The sequence below is a fragment of the Scyliorhinus canicula genome, chromosome 15, assembly GCF_902713615.1.
Source record: "Scyliorhinus canicula chromosome 15, sScyCan1.1, whole genome shotgun sequence".
NCBI lineage: Eukaryota > Metazoa > Chordata > Chondrichthyes > Carcharhiniformes > Scyliorhinidae > Scyliorhinus > Scyliorhinus canicula.
The window spans coordinates 70,064,886-70,077,829 of NC_052160.1; the positions used below are offsets into that span (position 1 = coordinate 70,064,886).

At 41.6% G+C, this 12,944-nt stretch overlaps 1 protein-coding gene across 1 annotated transcript in view; it reads left to right on the forward strand.

Moving 5' to 3' along the window:
• The window catches only part of rab40c (RAB40c, member RAS oncogene family), a 142,676-nt gene extending 132,525 nt beyond the window's left edge, over nt 1–10,151 (forward strand). Inside the window, exons 5-6 of the mRNA XM_038820438.1 lie at nt 5,066–5,288; nt 8,402–10,151. Of these exons, the coding sequence (XP_038676366.1) occupies nt 5,066–5,288; nt 8,402–8,679 (501 nt within the window). The 3' untranslated portion in view covers nt 8,680–10,151. The remainder of the gene's footprint in view (nt 1–5,065; nt 5,289–8,401) is intronic.
• The last annotated feature ends 2,793 nt before the right edge of the window (nt 10,152–12,944 follow it).

The following is a 12,944-nucleotide window of genomic DNA, read 5'->3' on the forward strand; positions in this document are numbered from 1 at the left end:
ATTCCAAAATACAGATAATCCCCTATTTAAAATGCACTCTGATAGTGCATTTTCCTTTTAGTACAGTTGTAAATTGGGGAATATACCTGAATCCAGCTTGGGTCACTGTCTGTGGTGAGTCTGCACCTTCTCCCCGTGTCTGCATGGGTTTCCTCCCGCAAGTCCCGAAAGGTGTGCTTGTTAGGTGAATTGGGAGTTTTGAATTCTCCCTCCATGTACCCAAACAGGTGTCGGAGTGTGGTGACTAGGGGATTTTCACAGTCACTTTATTGTAGTGTTAATGTAAACCTACTTGCGATACTAATAAAGATTATTATTATTATTGGTGCCTCCATTTTTGTTTTAGCAAGATTGCTGCATGCATCAAGAACGCATTGTAACTACATATGCTCAGTCTTTTTTTTTTCAAATGATTCCCTCTCCTGACTTCGGGTTCCTGCTCACCGCGGATCTTTCCATCTCTCAATTGAGGCAGTGTCTGAGCCCTTGCCTTGGGCCCGGGAGAAGTGTGTTGCAAGAGGGAAGCAGTGAGGAGGTTGGGAGAGGGGTAGTGAACCAAGAGTGAGAGAGATGGCAAGAAAGGAAGTGATGAGCGGGTTGGAGTAAGGGAGTTGGGCGATGGAAGTGGCAAGCAGGAGACAGTGAGCGGGAGGTAAATAGTAAGAGTGGTGGTAAGTGAGACTATTTTGGGCTGGTTAGATTTAAGGCTGCCAATAAGAATTAAAGATCAGGAATGTGACTCGTCTTTATATGCTTTCTTATTGTGTGCTTTTTTATGGGAAAGTAATGTCCATTTCTCACACTGTTTTCTTTTAGGAACATATTAGGAATTCTAAATGAGGGATAGCTGTATTTCTCTTGCACTTCAAACCTAAAGTGACAGATTATGCCAGTCGCCCTATATAACTTCAGATTTGGAGCCATTGAGCAACTTAACCTCTAGTCAGAAGGACAAATAAACTGTGGACTCGGAACAAAGTTGTTTGATATTTAAAAGAAGCAATGTAATTGCTTCACAATCTGCAATCTTCACAATCTGTTATATAACAAGGTGACAAATATTGTCAAATCATACAAATTAGTGTAGTTAGCTGACACTTCAATATAGACGTAGTAAATACACAGACCAGATTCACACAGTGAAATTCTATATATTAAGAAATGTGTATCAATTATTTCACAATGGGGTATTCAAAAGTTCGATTTACAGTTTTTAATCGTATTGGTATTTATCCATATTCATACTGCTACACACAGGAATTGATCAGAATGTAAATGTTCTGATCATCCTTGTGATATAATCATGTTTCAGATTTTTTTATGCACAGATTAAATTTCATATTTGATCAATATAGGTATTCTTTCCTAAGTTAAAATTATTCTTGAAAGATATTCTGCATGATGAGCAAAGATTTGCTTTTATTTGGAATTTTGTCCCAAGCAATCTTCTGCACCCAATTATGTTGAGCGTAAATTAAAGAAGGAATTGTGGATTGAGAAAATTCTTGCCAATTTGGATTTCCAAGCTCTACTAAAATCAGCCAACAAGGAGCAGTGCAGCTACTTTTTAAAATAGTTTAAAATGGAAGAAAGAACTTGTATGTATACGTGTGTTTTTACATTGTCACTATTGTAAGGAAATGTGGCGATCAATCTATACACAGCCATGAACAATAATGAAATGCATTACTAGGTAATCTGTTCCTAGTAGTTCAGGGATGAATGTTGGCCAGGATACCTGGAGACCTTCCATACTGTAAAAAATAAATAAATACACACCACCACATGAGCATTATCAAACATAAATTTGACACTGATCCACATGAGAGTCAGACAATTAATCCAAAGTTTTGCCGAATAGATTTTAAGGAACTTTTTAGACGAGAGAGATACATAGAAAATATAAGCAGGAGGAGGCCATTCAGCCCTTCGCGCCTGCTCTGCTATTCATTTCTCCTCACCCCAGTCCTCAAACGTTTACCCCTTATCCTCAAACTATGACACCTAGTTCTGGACCTCCCCACCATTGGGAATATTCTCCCTGTCTAATCCTGTTGGAATTTTCTAAATTTCTATGAGATCCCCTATCACTCTTCCACACTTCAATGAATAACTGACTTAGTCTCTCCTCATTTGACAGTCCTGCCATCCAAGGAATCAGTCTCTATTCTACTGTAACTAATTTGACTCGCCCAATCTATATGCAGATTAAAGTCACCCTTAAATCACAGATGTTCCTTTTATCACCTGCATCTCTGATTTCCTGTCTAATGCTATTCCCAACATTACCACTGCAGTTTGATGGTCTCTCTACCACCCTTATGAATGAATGAATGTCTTTAGCCGCTTGGTGTTTCTTAACTCCACCCAGACAGATTCCACATCATCTGTACTTGTATCTTTCCTCAATATTGTATCAATATCTTCTTTAATCAACAATGCAAATCCACCACCTTTTCCTTTCTGTCTGTCCTTCCTAAAAACTGAATAGCCCTCAATGTTTAGTTCCCATCCTTGGTAACTTTGGAGCCATTAGTCTGTAATCCCAACTATATCATACTCCTTTACATCTATCTGCGCAACTAATTCATGTTTTGTTTCCAATGCTCAACGCATTCAGGTAAAAAATCTTAAGGCTAGTCCTTTTAATGTACCCTGTCCTGTCCCTACTATTTTGTAGTGTCCTTGTCTGTTACAGGCCCTTGGTTTTTCTTCCTGTCAGTGTCACTATCTGATTTCTCAGCCTATCCCTTTTCTTATTCGCCTTGCTGTCTTTTTCTCTTACACAGAGCTAGTACTAGGCTCTAGGTGGCTGAAACATGGCCACTAATGGTGAGCGATTAATATCCAGGTTGCCAGGTGCCAGAATTGGAAGAATGTAGGGATCTGAATGCCGTCGGACTGCAACAGTTGCAGATATAGGGAGGATGAGGCCATGGAGAGATTTGAAAACCAAGATGAGAATTTTGAAATCTAGGCATTCAGTCTGGCAGTGAGTACAATGATGCTGAGTGAGCAGGGCTCGGGGATGGGTTGCAATGATGACATCATTTGATGAACTCAAATTTATGGAGGGAAATTTGGAAAATGATCTACCATTTCTTGGGCCACTTTCTTAAGTACTCTGGGATGAAGACCTGAAGGCCCTGGAGATTTATCCACCTTCAATCCCATTAATTTCTCCCAAACTGTTTCTCTACTAATACTAATTACCTTCAGCTCCTCACTAAAACTTGCATTACTCATAACTTCCGCTACATTATTCACATCTTCCTTTTTGAGTACAGAAGCAAAGTACAAATTTAGTTCATCAGCCATTTCTTTGTTCCCGGTTATGAATTCCTCTGACTGTAGGGGGCCTACATTTGTTTTTATCAATCTTTTTGTCTTTACATACCTATAGAAATTTCAAAATTCTTTGGACTCCAGAATTCTTCCTACAGATTGGAGGGTAGCTAATACAACCCTGCTACTCAAAAAGGGAGGTAGAGAGAAAACAGGAAACAATAGACCTGTGAGCCTAACGTCGGTAGTAGGCAAGTTGTGAGAGTCCATTATCAAGGATATCACAGCACAGCGTTTGGAAAGCAGTGATATAATCAGACAAAGTCAGCATGGATTTACGAATGGTAAATCATGGTAAATCATGCTTGACAAACCTACTGGAATTCTTTGAAGGGGCAGCACGGTAGCATGGTGGTTAGCATAAATGCTTCACAGCTCCAGGGTCCCAGGTTCGATTCCCGGCTGGGTCACTGTCTGTGTGGAGTCTGCACGTCCTCTCTGTGTGTGCGTGGGTTTCCTCCGGGTGCTCCTGTTTCCTCCCACAGTCCAAAGATGTGCGGGTTAGGTGGATTGGCCATGCTAAATTGCCCGTAGTGACCTAAAAAGTAAGGTTAAGGGGGGGGGGTTACGGGTATAGGGTGGATACGTGGGTTTGAGTAGGGTGATCATGGCTCGGCACAACATCGAGGGCCGAAGGGCCTGTTCTGTGCTGTACTGTTCTAATCTAATGTAACTAGTAGAGTTGACCAGGGATGTGGTTTATTTAGATTTTCAGAAGGCCTTTGACAAAGTCTCACACAACAGATTATTATGTAAAGTTAAAGCTCATGGGATTGGGGGTTGTGCCTGGAGATGAACAGAAAGCTGGATAGCAGACAGGAAGCAACAAGTTGAAATAAATAGGTATTTTTCCAATTGGCAGGCAGTGAATAATGGGGCACCGCAGAGATCGGTGTTAGGATCCCAAACATTCACATTATATTTTAATGATTTGAATGAGGAAACTAAACGTATTATCTCTAAATTTGCAGATGATACAAAGTTGGGTGGGAGGGTGAGCTGTGAGGATGATGCAGAGATGCTGTAGCAGGATTTGGACATACTGAGTGAGTGGGCTCATGCATGACAGATGCAGTATAATGTGGATAAATGTGAGGTTATCCACTTTGGTAGCAAAAATAGGAAGGCAGATTATTTGAATGGGTGTAAATTGAGAGCGGTAGATCAGTCGCTGAACCAAGCGCACAGGTACAGTAGGCAGTAAAGAAAGCAAATGGTATGTTGGCCTTCTCAGCGAGAGGATTTGAGTATAGGAATAGGGACGTTTTACTGCAATTGTATGGGGCATTGGTGAGGCCACACCTGGAGCATTGTGCGCAGCTTTGGTGTCCTTATCGGAGGAAGGATGTTCTTGCTATGGAGGGTCGGAGACTGGCTGGGGAAGTATTGAAATAGTCAAGGATGGTGCTAAATTTTGTTTTTATGCCTAGCTGACAGGCTAGGAAGGGCATCAGTTAAAGCATCTCATTCACATATAATAGTCTGGCTCTGCCAAATGGTTACTTCTCTGGAGTGGGTTTGAACGAGCAACCTGCTGACTTAGTGACCAAAGTACTTTCACTGGTTTAATACTGTCTAGATGCCAGTTGAGAATTTGAGCTAGAAAATTTCATTTAAAGGAGCAGTACGGTTTGCCTGAAGAATACAATAACAAACAAATGTAATACCATCAAAATGTTTAATGTACAAAGTATCAACTGGTTTTGTATTTTCTTTTCAGCATGCTCCTGGTGTGCCGAGAATCTTGGTTGGTAACAGGTTGCATCTTGCCTTCAAGCGGCAGGTTCCCACTGAACAGGCACGTGCTTATGCTGAGAAAAATGGGATGACATTCTTTGAAGTCAGCCCACTCTGCAACTTCAATGTGACTGAATCCTTCACAGAACTGTCTCGGATTGTGCTGATGAGACATGGCATGGAAAGGTTCTGGAAACCAAACAGAGGTTGGAAAAGTTACTTGATTTTAAATGCTTTGCTCTTCAGAGTTTAAAAAAAAAATACAACATATAAATAGGCAGTGATCAGCAGGAAGAACTGTATATTTGTTCATGGCTGATCTCCTCTTGGATTGCAGTTGGAGCATGCTTCGAGCATCCCTGAGCTATCCTTTGACTCCAGCTTGAAAGTGAGTGTGTATGTGTGTGGATGCCTGCTGAGACTCTCCTCCAGTCCTTCCATGTTTGAATAGCATTCACTCCCTTGAATTAAAACTACCCATTTTGAATGAGGTACCAGAGGGCCACTAGACCTGGTGGCATTCATAGTTGCTTCGTGAGAAAACAGAAGCAGCGAGGAGAAGATGAATATTTTCTGGAAGAGTAGGAATAAACGGGGAAGCAAACACAGTGTACTGTGGGTGGATGTTGTGGCAGGAATTTGAGGCAGTAAAAGTGATATCGCAAACTGATTGCTTTTTCGCATTGACTTTTTTAAACCTCTGTTGTTGCGGCCTTACTGCTATTGGACGTTCACAGGACCTTGTAAGATAGCAAATTTCTGATGCAACATTACATGGGGCATTCTCTGACCCAAGACTTTTTGAGCAATGAGCTCCAATCGACCACTGTCTTTGAATATTTTTTATGTTAAACATATCATTCTGATCCTTGGTATAATATACAACAAGCTTTGTGACATCTTAAAACATTTTAGAGAATAACTGCTTTTTCTGGTCTTGGTACACTCTAGTGCAAAAGTATGCCGGATCTTTCAGTCCGTTCCCCGATGCACTGTCAGCACTTGCTTGAGATTAGAATTATGCTGAATTTGATCTTTACATTTTGGCATTATTTTTCCAAAGGTGACTACGGCATTTTTCAAAAGCCGCACTAAGGAGTGCCAATTTTTAAAAAACGATGCTATTATTTATTGCACACAGAAACTGTTAATGCAGTAGATTTTGTATTGATGTCAGTGCAATTAATGTAATTTTGCAAACATCTCTGCCCCCAAGTGAGTAAACCTGGTAGTGCAAGGGAAAACAGTGGAGGCTCCCAACTTTGTTAATATCCATGGGATCAACTGTTTTAGGCGCACTTTTGATTTATTGATACTTTTTTCAGATTCAATTGTTCTGCAAAAAATTGCACAGGAAATTATGAGCAGAATTCATCCATAAAATAAAACGTCAAGAACCAAGGGTTGTTGGATTGTTCTTTGGGAAAACTTAATGTGGGGTTCCTGGTTAAAGAAACAATCCCGATAGGTATTCAAAATGACCAGGAAGAACGGTAACTGGTCCAGAAACTGCTTGAAAGAAAATAGTGATAATTATTTTCTAATTAAAAACGATAAATACTAACCCTTTGTTACAAAACGGCACCTATTTGGCACAGTGGTTAGCACTGCTGCCTCACAGTGCCAGGGGCCCAGGTTAAATTCCAGCCTTGGGTCACTGTCTGTGTGGTGTTTTCACTTTTTTCCTATGTCTGTGTGGGTTTCCTCCAGATGCTGTTTTGCTCCTACAATCCAAAGACATGTAGGCGAGGTGGAGTAGACATGCTTAATTGCCCCTTGTTCAAAGATGCGAAGGTTAGGTGGGGATTGGGCGGGGGGCTAGTCCTAGGTAAGATGCTCTTTCAGAAGGTCGATGCAGACTCAATGGACCGCATTGGAATCCTCCTCCTATGCTAGAAATTCTGTGGTTCTATTATATCTGTTGTCATTGTTTAAATTGGGCCTGTGACCAAAATAGACTAGTTTGAAATACTGTTTTACAAATTGTGCAGTTGTTGATTCCTTGTAGTTCCCTATTTGTTTGGCATCTAACATGTTTTTTTAAATGGTGCTTACCGTTTTATTCTGTGCCTATTTCCTCAAATCTTGAAGCATTGCTTGTGCAACAGGTTGTCTTATTTGAAACTGCATTAGTGTCATTAACCCATATCTTAAACGGCTTTTTCATTAGTGCAGACATCCTGAAAACTGTTGCAGTTTGTGACTGTCGTTAGTCTTATTGAAAATGTTAATAGCTATTAACCATTCAAAGATTGTTGGGGGGTAGGGCAGGATCTTAGATATAGAACAGTACAGCACAGAACAGGCCCTTCGGCCCTCGATGTTGTGCTGAGCAATGATCACCCTACTCAAACCCACATATCCACCCTATACCCCTAACCCAACAACCCCCCCTTAACCTTACTTTTTAGGACACTACGGGCAATTTAGCATGGCCAATCCACCTAACCCGCACATCTTTGGACTGTGGGAGGAAACCGGAGCACCCGGAGGAAACCCACGCACACACGGGGAGGACGTGCAGACTCCACATAGACAGTGACCCAGCCGGGAATCGAACCTGGGACCCTGGAGCTGTGAAGCATTTATGCTAACCACCGTGCTGCCCATAAGCTTCTTCTGCTCCTGTTTTTGGGGCAGGAGTGGCAGAAGGGGCAGAGAATCAAGCGGCAGTGCCAAAATGACTTTCGCCAGTGGGATTTCCCCAGTCGATTGGTCCCGCCCTACCAATGATGTAGTGGGACTCCTGACTTTAAAAGTCGGTTACCACATTTGCATCCATTTAAATATGCTTATCGAATATTACGCCATGCCACCCCCCATGTTAAATTGTCCATTCATGTTGGCATGAGGTCACGCTGATGTGAATCACAACAGGTACCCCACGACATGCACCTGGCGAGCAGGACCCACCAGAAGTGCACAGTGAGTTCAGCCCCCAGGGGAGGAGAGGGGCATGCCAATGCAATGCCCCCAGCACTGTTTCTTCTTCAGAATCAGCATGACGTTTGCGACCAGCCCTTGACTTTTATCTTGACAGTGTTTAAAAATACAGCAAGAAGGTGAGCTACCCTCTGCTTTTCTGCCTGAGATGTCACTGTCAAAAACTGGCCAAATTCCATGCAGTAAAATGTTGACCCATTCATAATCTTCTGTATTTTATTTTATCATTCCAAAGATAGGACTCTTTAATGTCACCATTTTCAAAAGTAGTCTATATTCTAGCAGTTTTCTGGAGTCTTCAGGTGAAAATTATGCTCTTCAGTTAATATTAACAGTACTCAAAAATGTACTTAACTTTTTCTTTTTCTTTTAACAGTCTTCACACTGCAAGACCTTTGTTGCCGAGCCATTGTTTCTTGCACACCTGTTCATCTTATTGATAAACTACCGCTACCTGTTGCCATAAAAAGTCACCTCAAGTCTTTCTCCATGGCCAATGGAATGAATGCTGTCATGATGCATGGGCGTTCGTACTCGCTGGCCTCCAGCAGTGGTGGAAGCAAGGGGAACAGCTTGAAGAGATCGACTAAAGCCCCCCGACCACCACAGAGTCCACCTCAGAGCTGTACACGCACTAACTGCAAAATCTCTTAGCAAAACGGCTTTGTTTCAAGCTCCCTTGTTTGGCGAGAACTTTGCCCAGCTGGTCAAGCTTGGAACTTGAACTCCCCATGAAACAGTTCTTGCAGCTTCCTACTGGACCAAATGAAGATGTGCTCTGCATTTTACAAAGGAATTTCTCTCTTTTTGATCAATGAGTAAACACCCTAGTTGAAACAGACACTCATACATTTTGTTTTGACAATTTGCACTGAAATTTCAAACTAGGAGTGTTTTAAAGAGGCTTGCAGGTGCCACTGTTAATAAAGGGACAAGCAATTTCAAGGAAGGTGGTACTGGCATGTTTACATGGCTTTGATCAGAACATAAATCTTTACCTTTGTCCTCATGACTAATATATTATTGCTATGTGGTGGAAAGAAGAATCTCTGGGAATTGAACCAGTACAAATGCAAAGAATGCTCTTGCTACTATAATTCTTACTAGTATCACTAAAATCCGTGCCTTTTTAATATTATAGACTATATCTAGCCTGCAATGGCCTGCATGTGGCCTTTCATACCTTAACCATGCCTTGCATCTTTATCTTCTATAGATCAGGACAACTCTTGAAATCAAAGGTTGACTGACATGGTCATATGTTTTCCACAATTCTTAATACAAAGATTAATAATATGTATTACTATTTAATTTATATGCTATAGACTACTTGTAATATTTTTCTCTGTTGTAATGTATGATGCCATCATTGATTTAGTGGTTAACTGTCTTCCACATTAGCAAAAGTTGTGGTAATCTTGGTTCAAGTGATGGGGATTTAATCTCCATCTCCGACTTCTGGACAAATCAAGTAGGATGTCATCAGTTTCAGCAACCTCGAGTAATTTCAAGAAGCCAACAACAAAATATTCTCCCGGTGAAACTGAAGTCTAAGTGAAAATTATATAAATCAACTGAACTGAAACTTCTCAGTTGGTCTTTTCATGTCCTTTCAGGTCGATGGAAAAAAAAAAAGGGTTATGAGCAACAAATTTAGCATTTGTAGTAAGCCAGAAGCACCCTGTCTCTTCTCTCACCCCTTCCACCCCCTCCCCCGCTTTCTAACAAAGGAAAATAAATAGAACTGTCTCCCTCTTTTGTAAGTGTTTCTCTTCTTTCTATAAAAATCTTTACATTTTGGCCACTAATTGTAACAGCTTTCTATTCTGATGACGCTTGTCAAAGGTAAACTGACGAAATGGAGCGAATGCATAGGAGAGACCAACTGTAACACTGAGGATAGGCCACCTTCTGCATTTGAACTGGATAATAGTTGCAGTATCACCTAGTCTTTTTGAGAAAAAAGGGAACAATTGAAGTAAAATGTTCAATTATGTATAACACTATTTCACATTTATTATAGCTGCTGTGTGACACTTGAGAATGATTTTTAAGTGTTTTATTGGCATTTTTCTTTGTACAGTTTCAATGTTCAACTGTGAAATACATTTGTTTTTGCAAAATAAGATGCCTTAATCGGTTTGTCGTCTTCCATTTATTGAAGCACTACAACAAAAAAAATCTCAAGTGCCGTTGTCTTTCCATGAAATTGTAAAACTTTAGAAATGGTTAAGTTTTAAAATACTTTGGATAACCAACTACTATTGTAGGCAGACGTTGCCATCTCAGTTCCCAGCACAAAGGTATAGCACCACAGCTGTGTGAAGTCCACATTAACTGGCTGCCAAATAGCACTTGAAGGAGCACAAAATGAAGATGTCTCGCTTGCACTGTACACTTTTATTAAACACAAGCACCAGGGAAATAAATAGTAAGAGCACATGGGGGGGGGGGGGGGGGGTAGTTGAAGCATATTTAAAATGTACTATTGAAATTTGTTTTAGAGATGAGATTAATATGTAGGTGGTGGATCATACACTCCCCCTGATGTTCAGCAGCATTACCATCACTGAAACCCCTACCATCAGCATCCCAGGGCTTACCATTGACTATAATATGGGCCAGCCATACTGTGGCTCTGTGAGCAGATGAAAGTAAATTGCCTCCTGACTCCCCAAAGCCTGTCTGCCATCTATAACAGTAAGAAGGTTAAAGTCCAACAGGTTTGTTTCAAATCACTAGCTTTCGGAGCGCTGCTCCTCGGGTGAGGAAGGAGCAGTGCTCCGAAAGCTAGTGATTTGAATTAAACCTGTTGGACTTTAACCTGGTGTTGTAAGACTTCTTACTGTGCTCACCCCAGTCCAATGCCAGCATCTCCACATCATGCCATCTATAAGGCACAAGTCAAGTGTGTGATAGAATACTTTCAATTGCCTGAGGGAGTGCAGTTGAACACCATCCATGGGTCCATTTGACCCCAAGCTGAGCTTCTTATCCCATGTGGTCTCCATCACTGGACTGCCTATTTCCACCTCTGTGACACTGCCTGTCTCTAGTCCTGCCTCAATTCATCTGTTACTGAAACCTTCATCCATCCCTTTGTTACTTTTAGACTAAACTACTGCAATGCTCTCCTAGCCAGCCTCTCTCCTTGCAACATCTTGTAAGCTTGAGTTAATCAAAATTCTGCTGGCCACATCTGAACTTGTACCAAGCCATGTTCCTCTATTCTCATAGACCTGGATTGATTCCTGGTTCAGCAACTTCTTAATTTTAAAATTCTTATCCTTTTTAAAAAATTGCTCCATGGTATCATCCATCCCTATCTCTGTAACCTCCACCCTATCTCTGTAACCTCCACCAACTCTATCCACGCCCCAACCACAAGATTTCTGCACTATTCACTCATTTAAAATGCTACTTGCTTTCTGAAGTGTTATCTTTTAGGTGTGTTAATTTAGGTTATATTATATTTTTCCTGCATTAACTTTTGTAGCATTACCTTTCTGTTGCTGCTTGCTGCCAGATTTTGCATTGATGACTCCTTTTGCAGATCATTTTACCACAGCATTACAAAGATGAGTAGTGAGCACAGAATTCAGTAGGAATCCCAAGGGCGTTGATGAAATTGGAAGTATCTTCAAGCACGGTAACCAAAATATCTATGCCTTGTTCATATCCCAGGAGTCTGTCCTTTAGATGTAGGTACAATTGACTGTTGTTTGAGCTCTGCCGTAACCATGTACACTTCACAAGGGAGGTCAGGACTGAGTTACGCCATCTGCTTAGCGTCTATTTCCAGCCAAGATTTGCACCACTGGCTATTTTTGCTACTTTGAACTTGAATTTAAATAGTATCTTTCTCGTCCTCCTAAGATTGTCCCATAGTATTTTTCCACCAGTGAATTACTTTTGAAGTATAATCACTTATGTTGGCAAATATGGTAACAAATTGGTACATAGCAAAGAAAAACCCCAAAGAGCAAATACGACGAGTCACTGGGTGGGATTCACCAGCCACTTGTTGGCGAAGGGATTCTCTAGGCCTGCCGGCAGCGCACCCAGCGTGGCTCCCCTGGTGACATGGGGTGGTATCAATGGGAAATCCCCTTGACAAGCAGAGGAGTAGACAATCCCACTGCCAGAGAATGGGCGCTGCCAAATTCTTTGTGCTCGCTAACAACAGTAGCGGTGTGAACTCGCAACGGAGATCCAGCCCACTGGATTGGATTTGTTTGTCACGTGTACCGAGGTACAGTGAAAAGTATTTTTCTGCAAGCAACTCAACAGATCATTCAGTACATGGGAAGAAAAGGGAATTAAACAAAATTCAAGAAAATACATAATAGGGCAACACAAGATATACAATGTAACTCCATGAGCATTAGCATCGGATGAAGCATACAGGGTGTAGTGTTAATGACGTCAGTCCATAAGAGGGTCATTTAGGAGTCTGGTGACAGTGGGGAAGAAGCTGTTTTTGAGTCTGTTCGTGCGCATTCTCAGACTTCTATCTCCTGCCCGATGGAAGAAGTTGGAAAAGTGAGTATGCCGGGTGGGAGGGACCCTTGATTATGCTGCCCGCTTTCCCCAGGCAGCGGGAGGTGTAGATGGAGTCCATGGATGGGAGGCAGGTTCGTGTGATGGACTGGGCGGTATTCACAACTCTCTGAAGTTCCTTGCGGTCCTGGGCCGAGCAGTTGCCATACCAGGCTGTGGTGCAGCCCGATAGGATGCTTTCTATGGTGCATCTGTAAAAGTTGGTAAGGGTTAATGTGGACATGCCGAATTTCCTTAGTTTCCTGAGGAAGTATAGGCCCCGTTGTGCTTTCTTGGTGATAGCGTTGACGTGAGTGGACCAGGACAAATTTTTGGTGATGTGCACCCCTAAGAATGTGAAACTGCTAACCATCTCCACC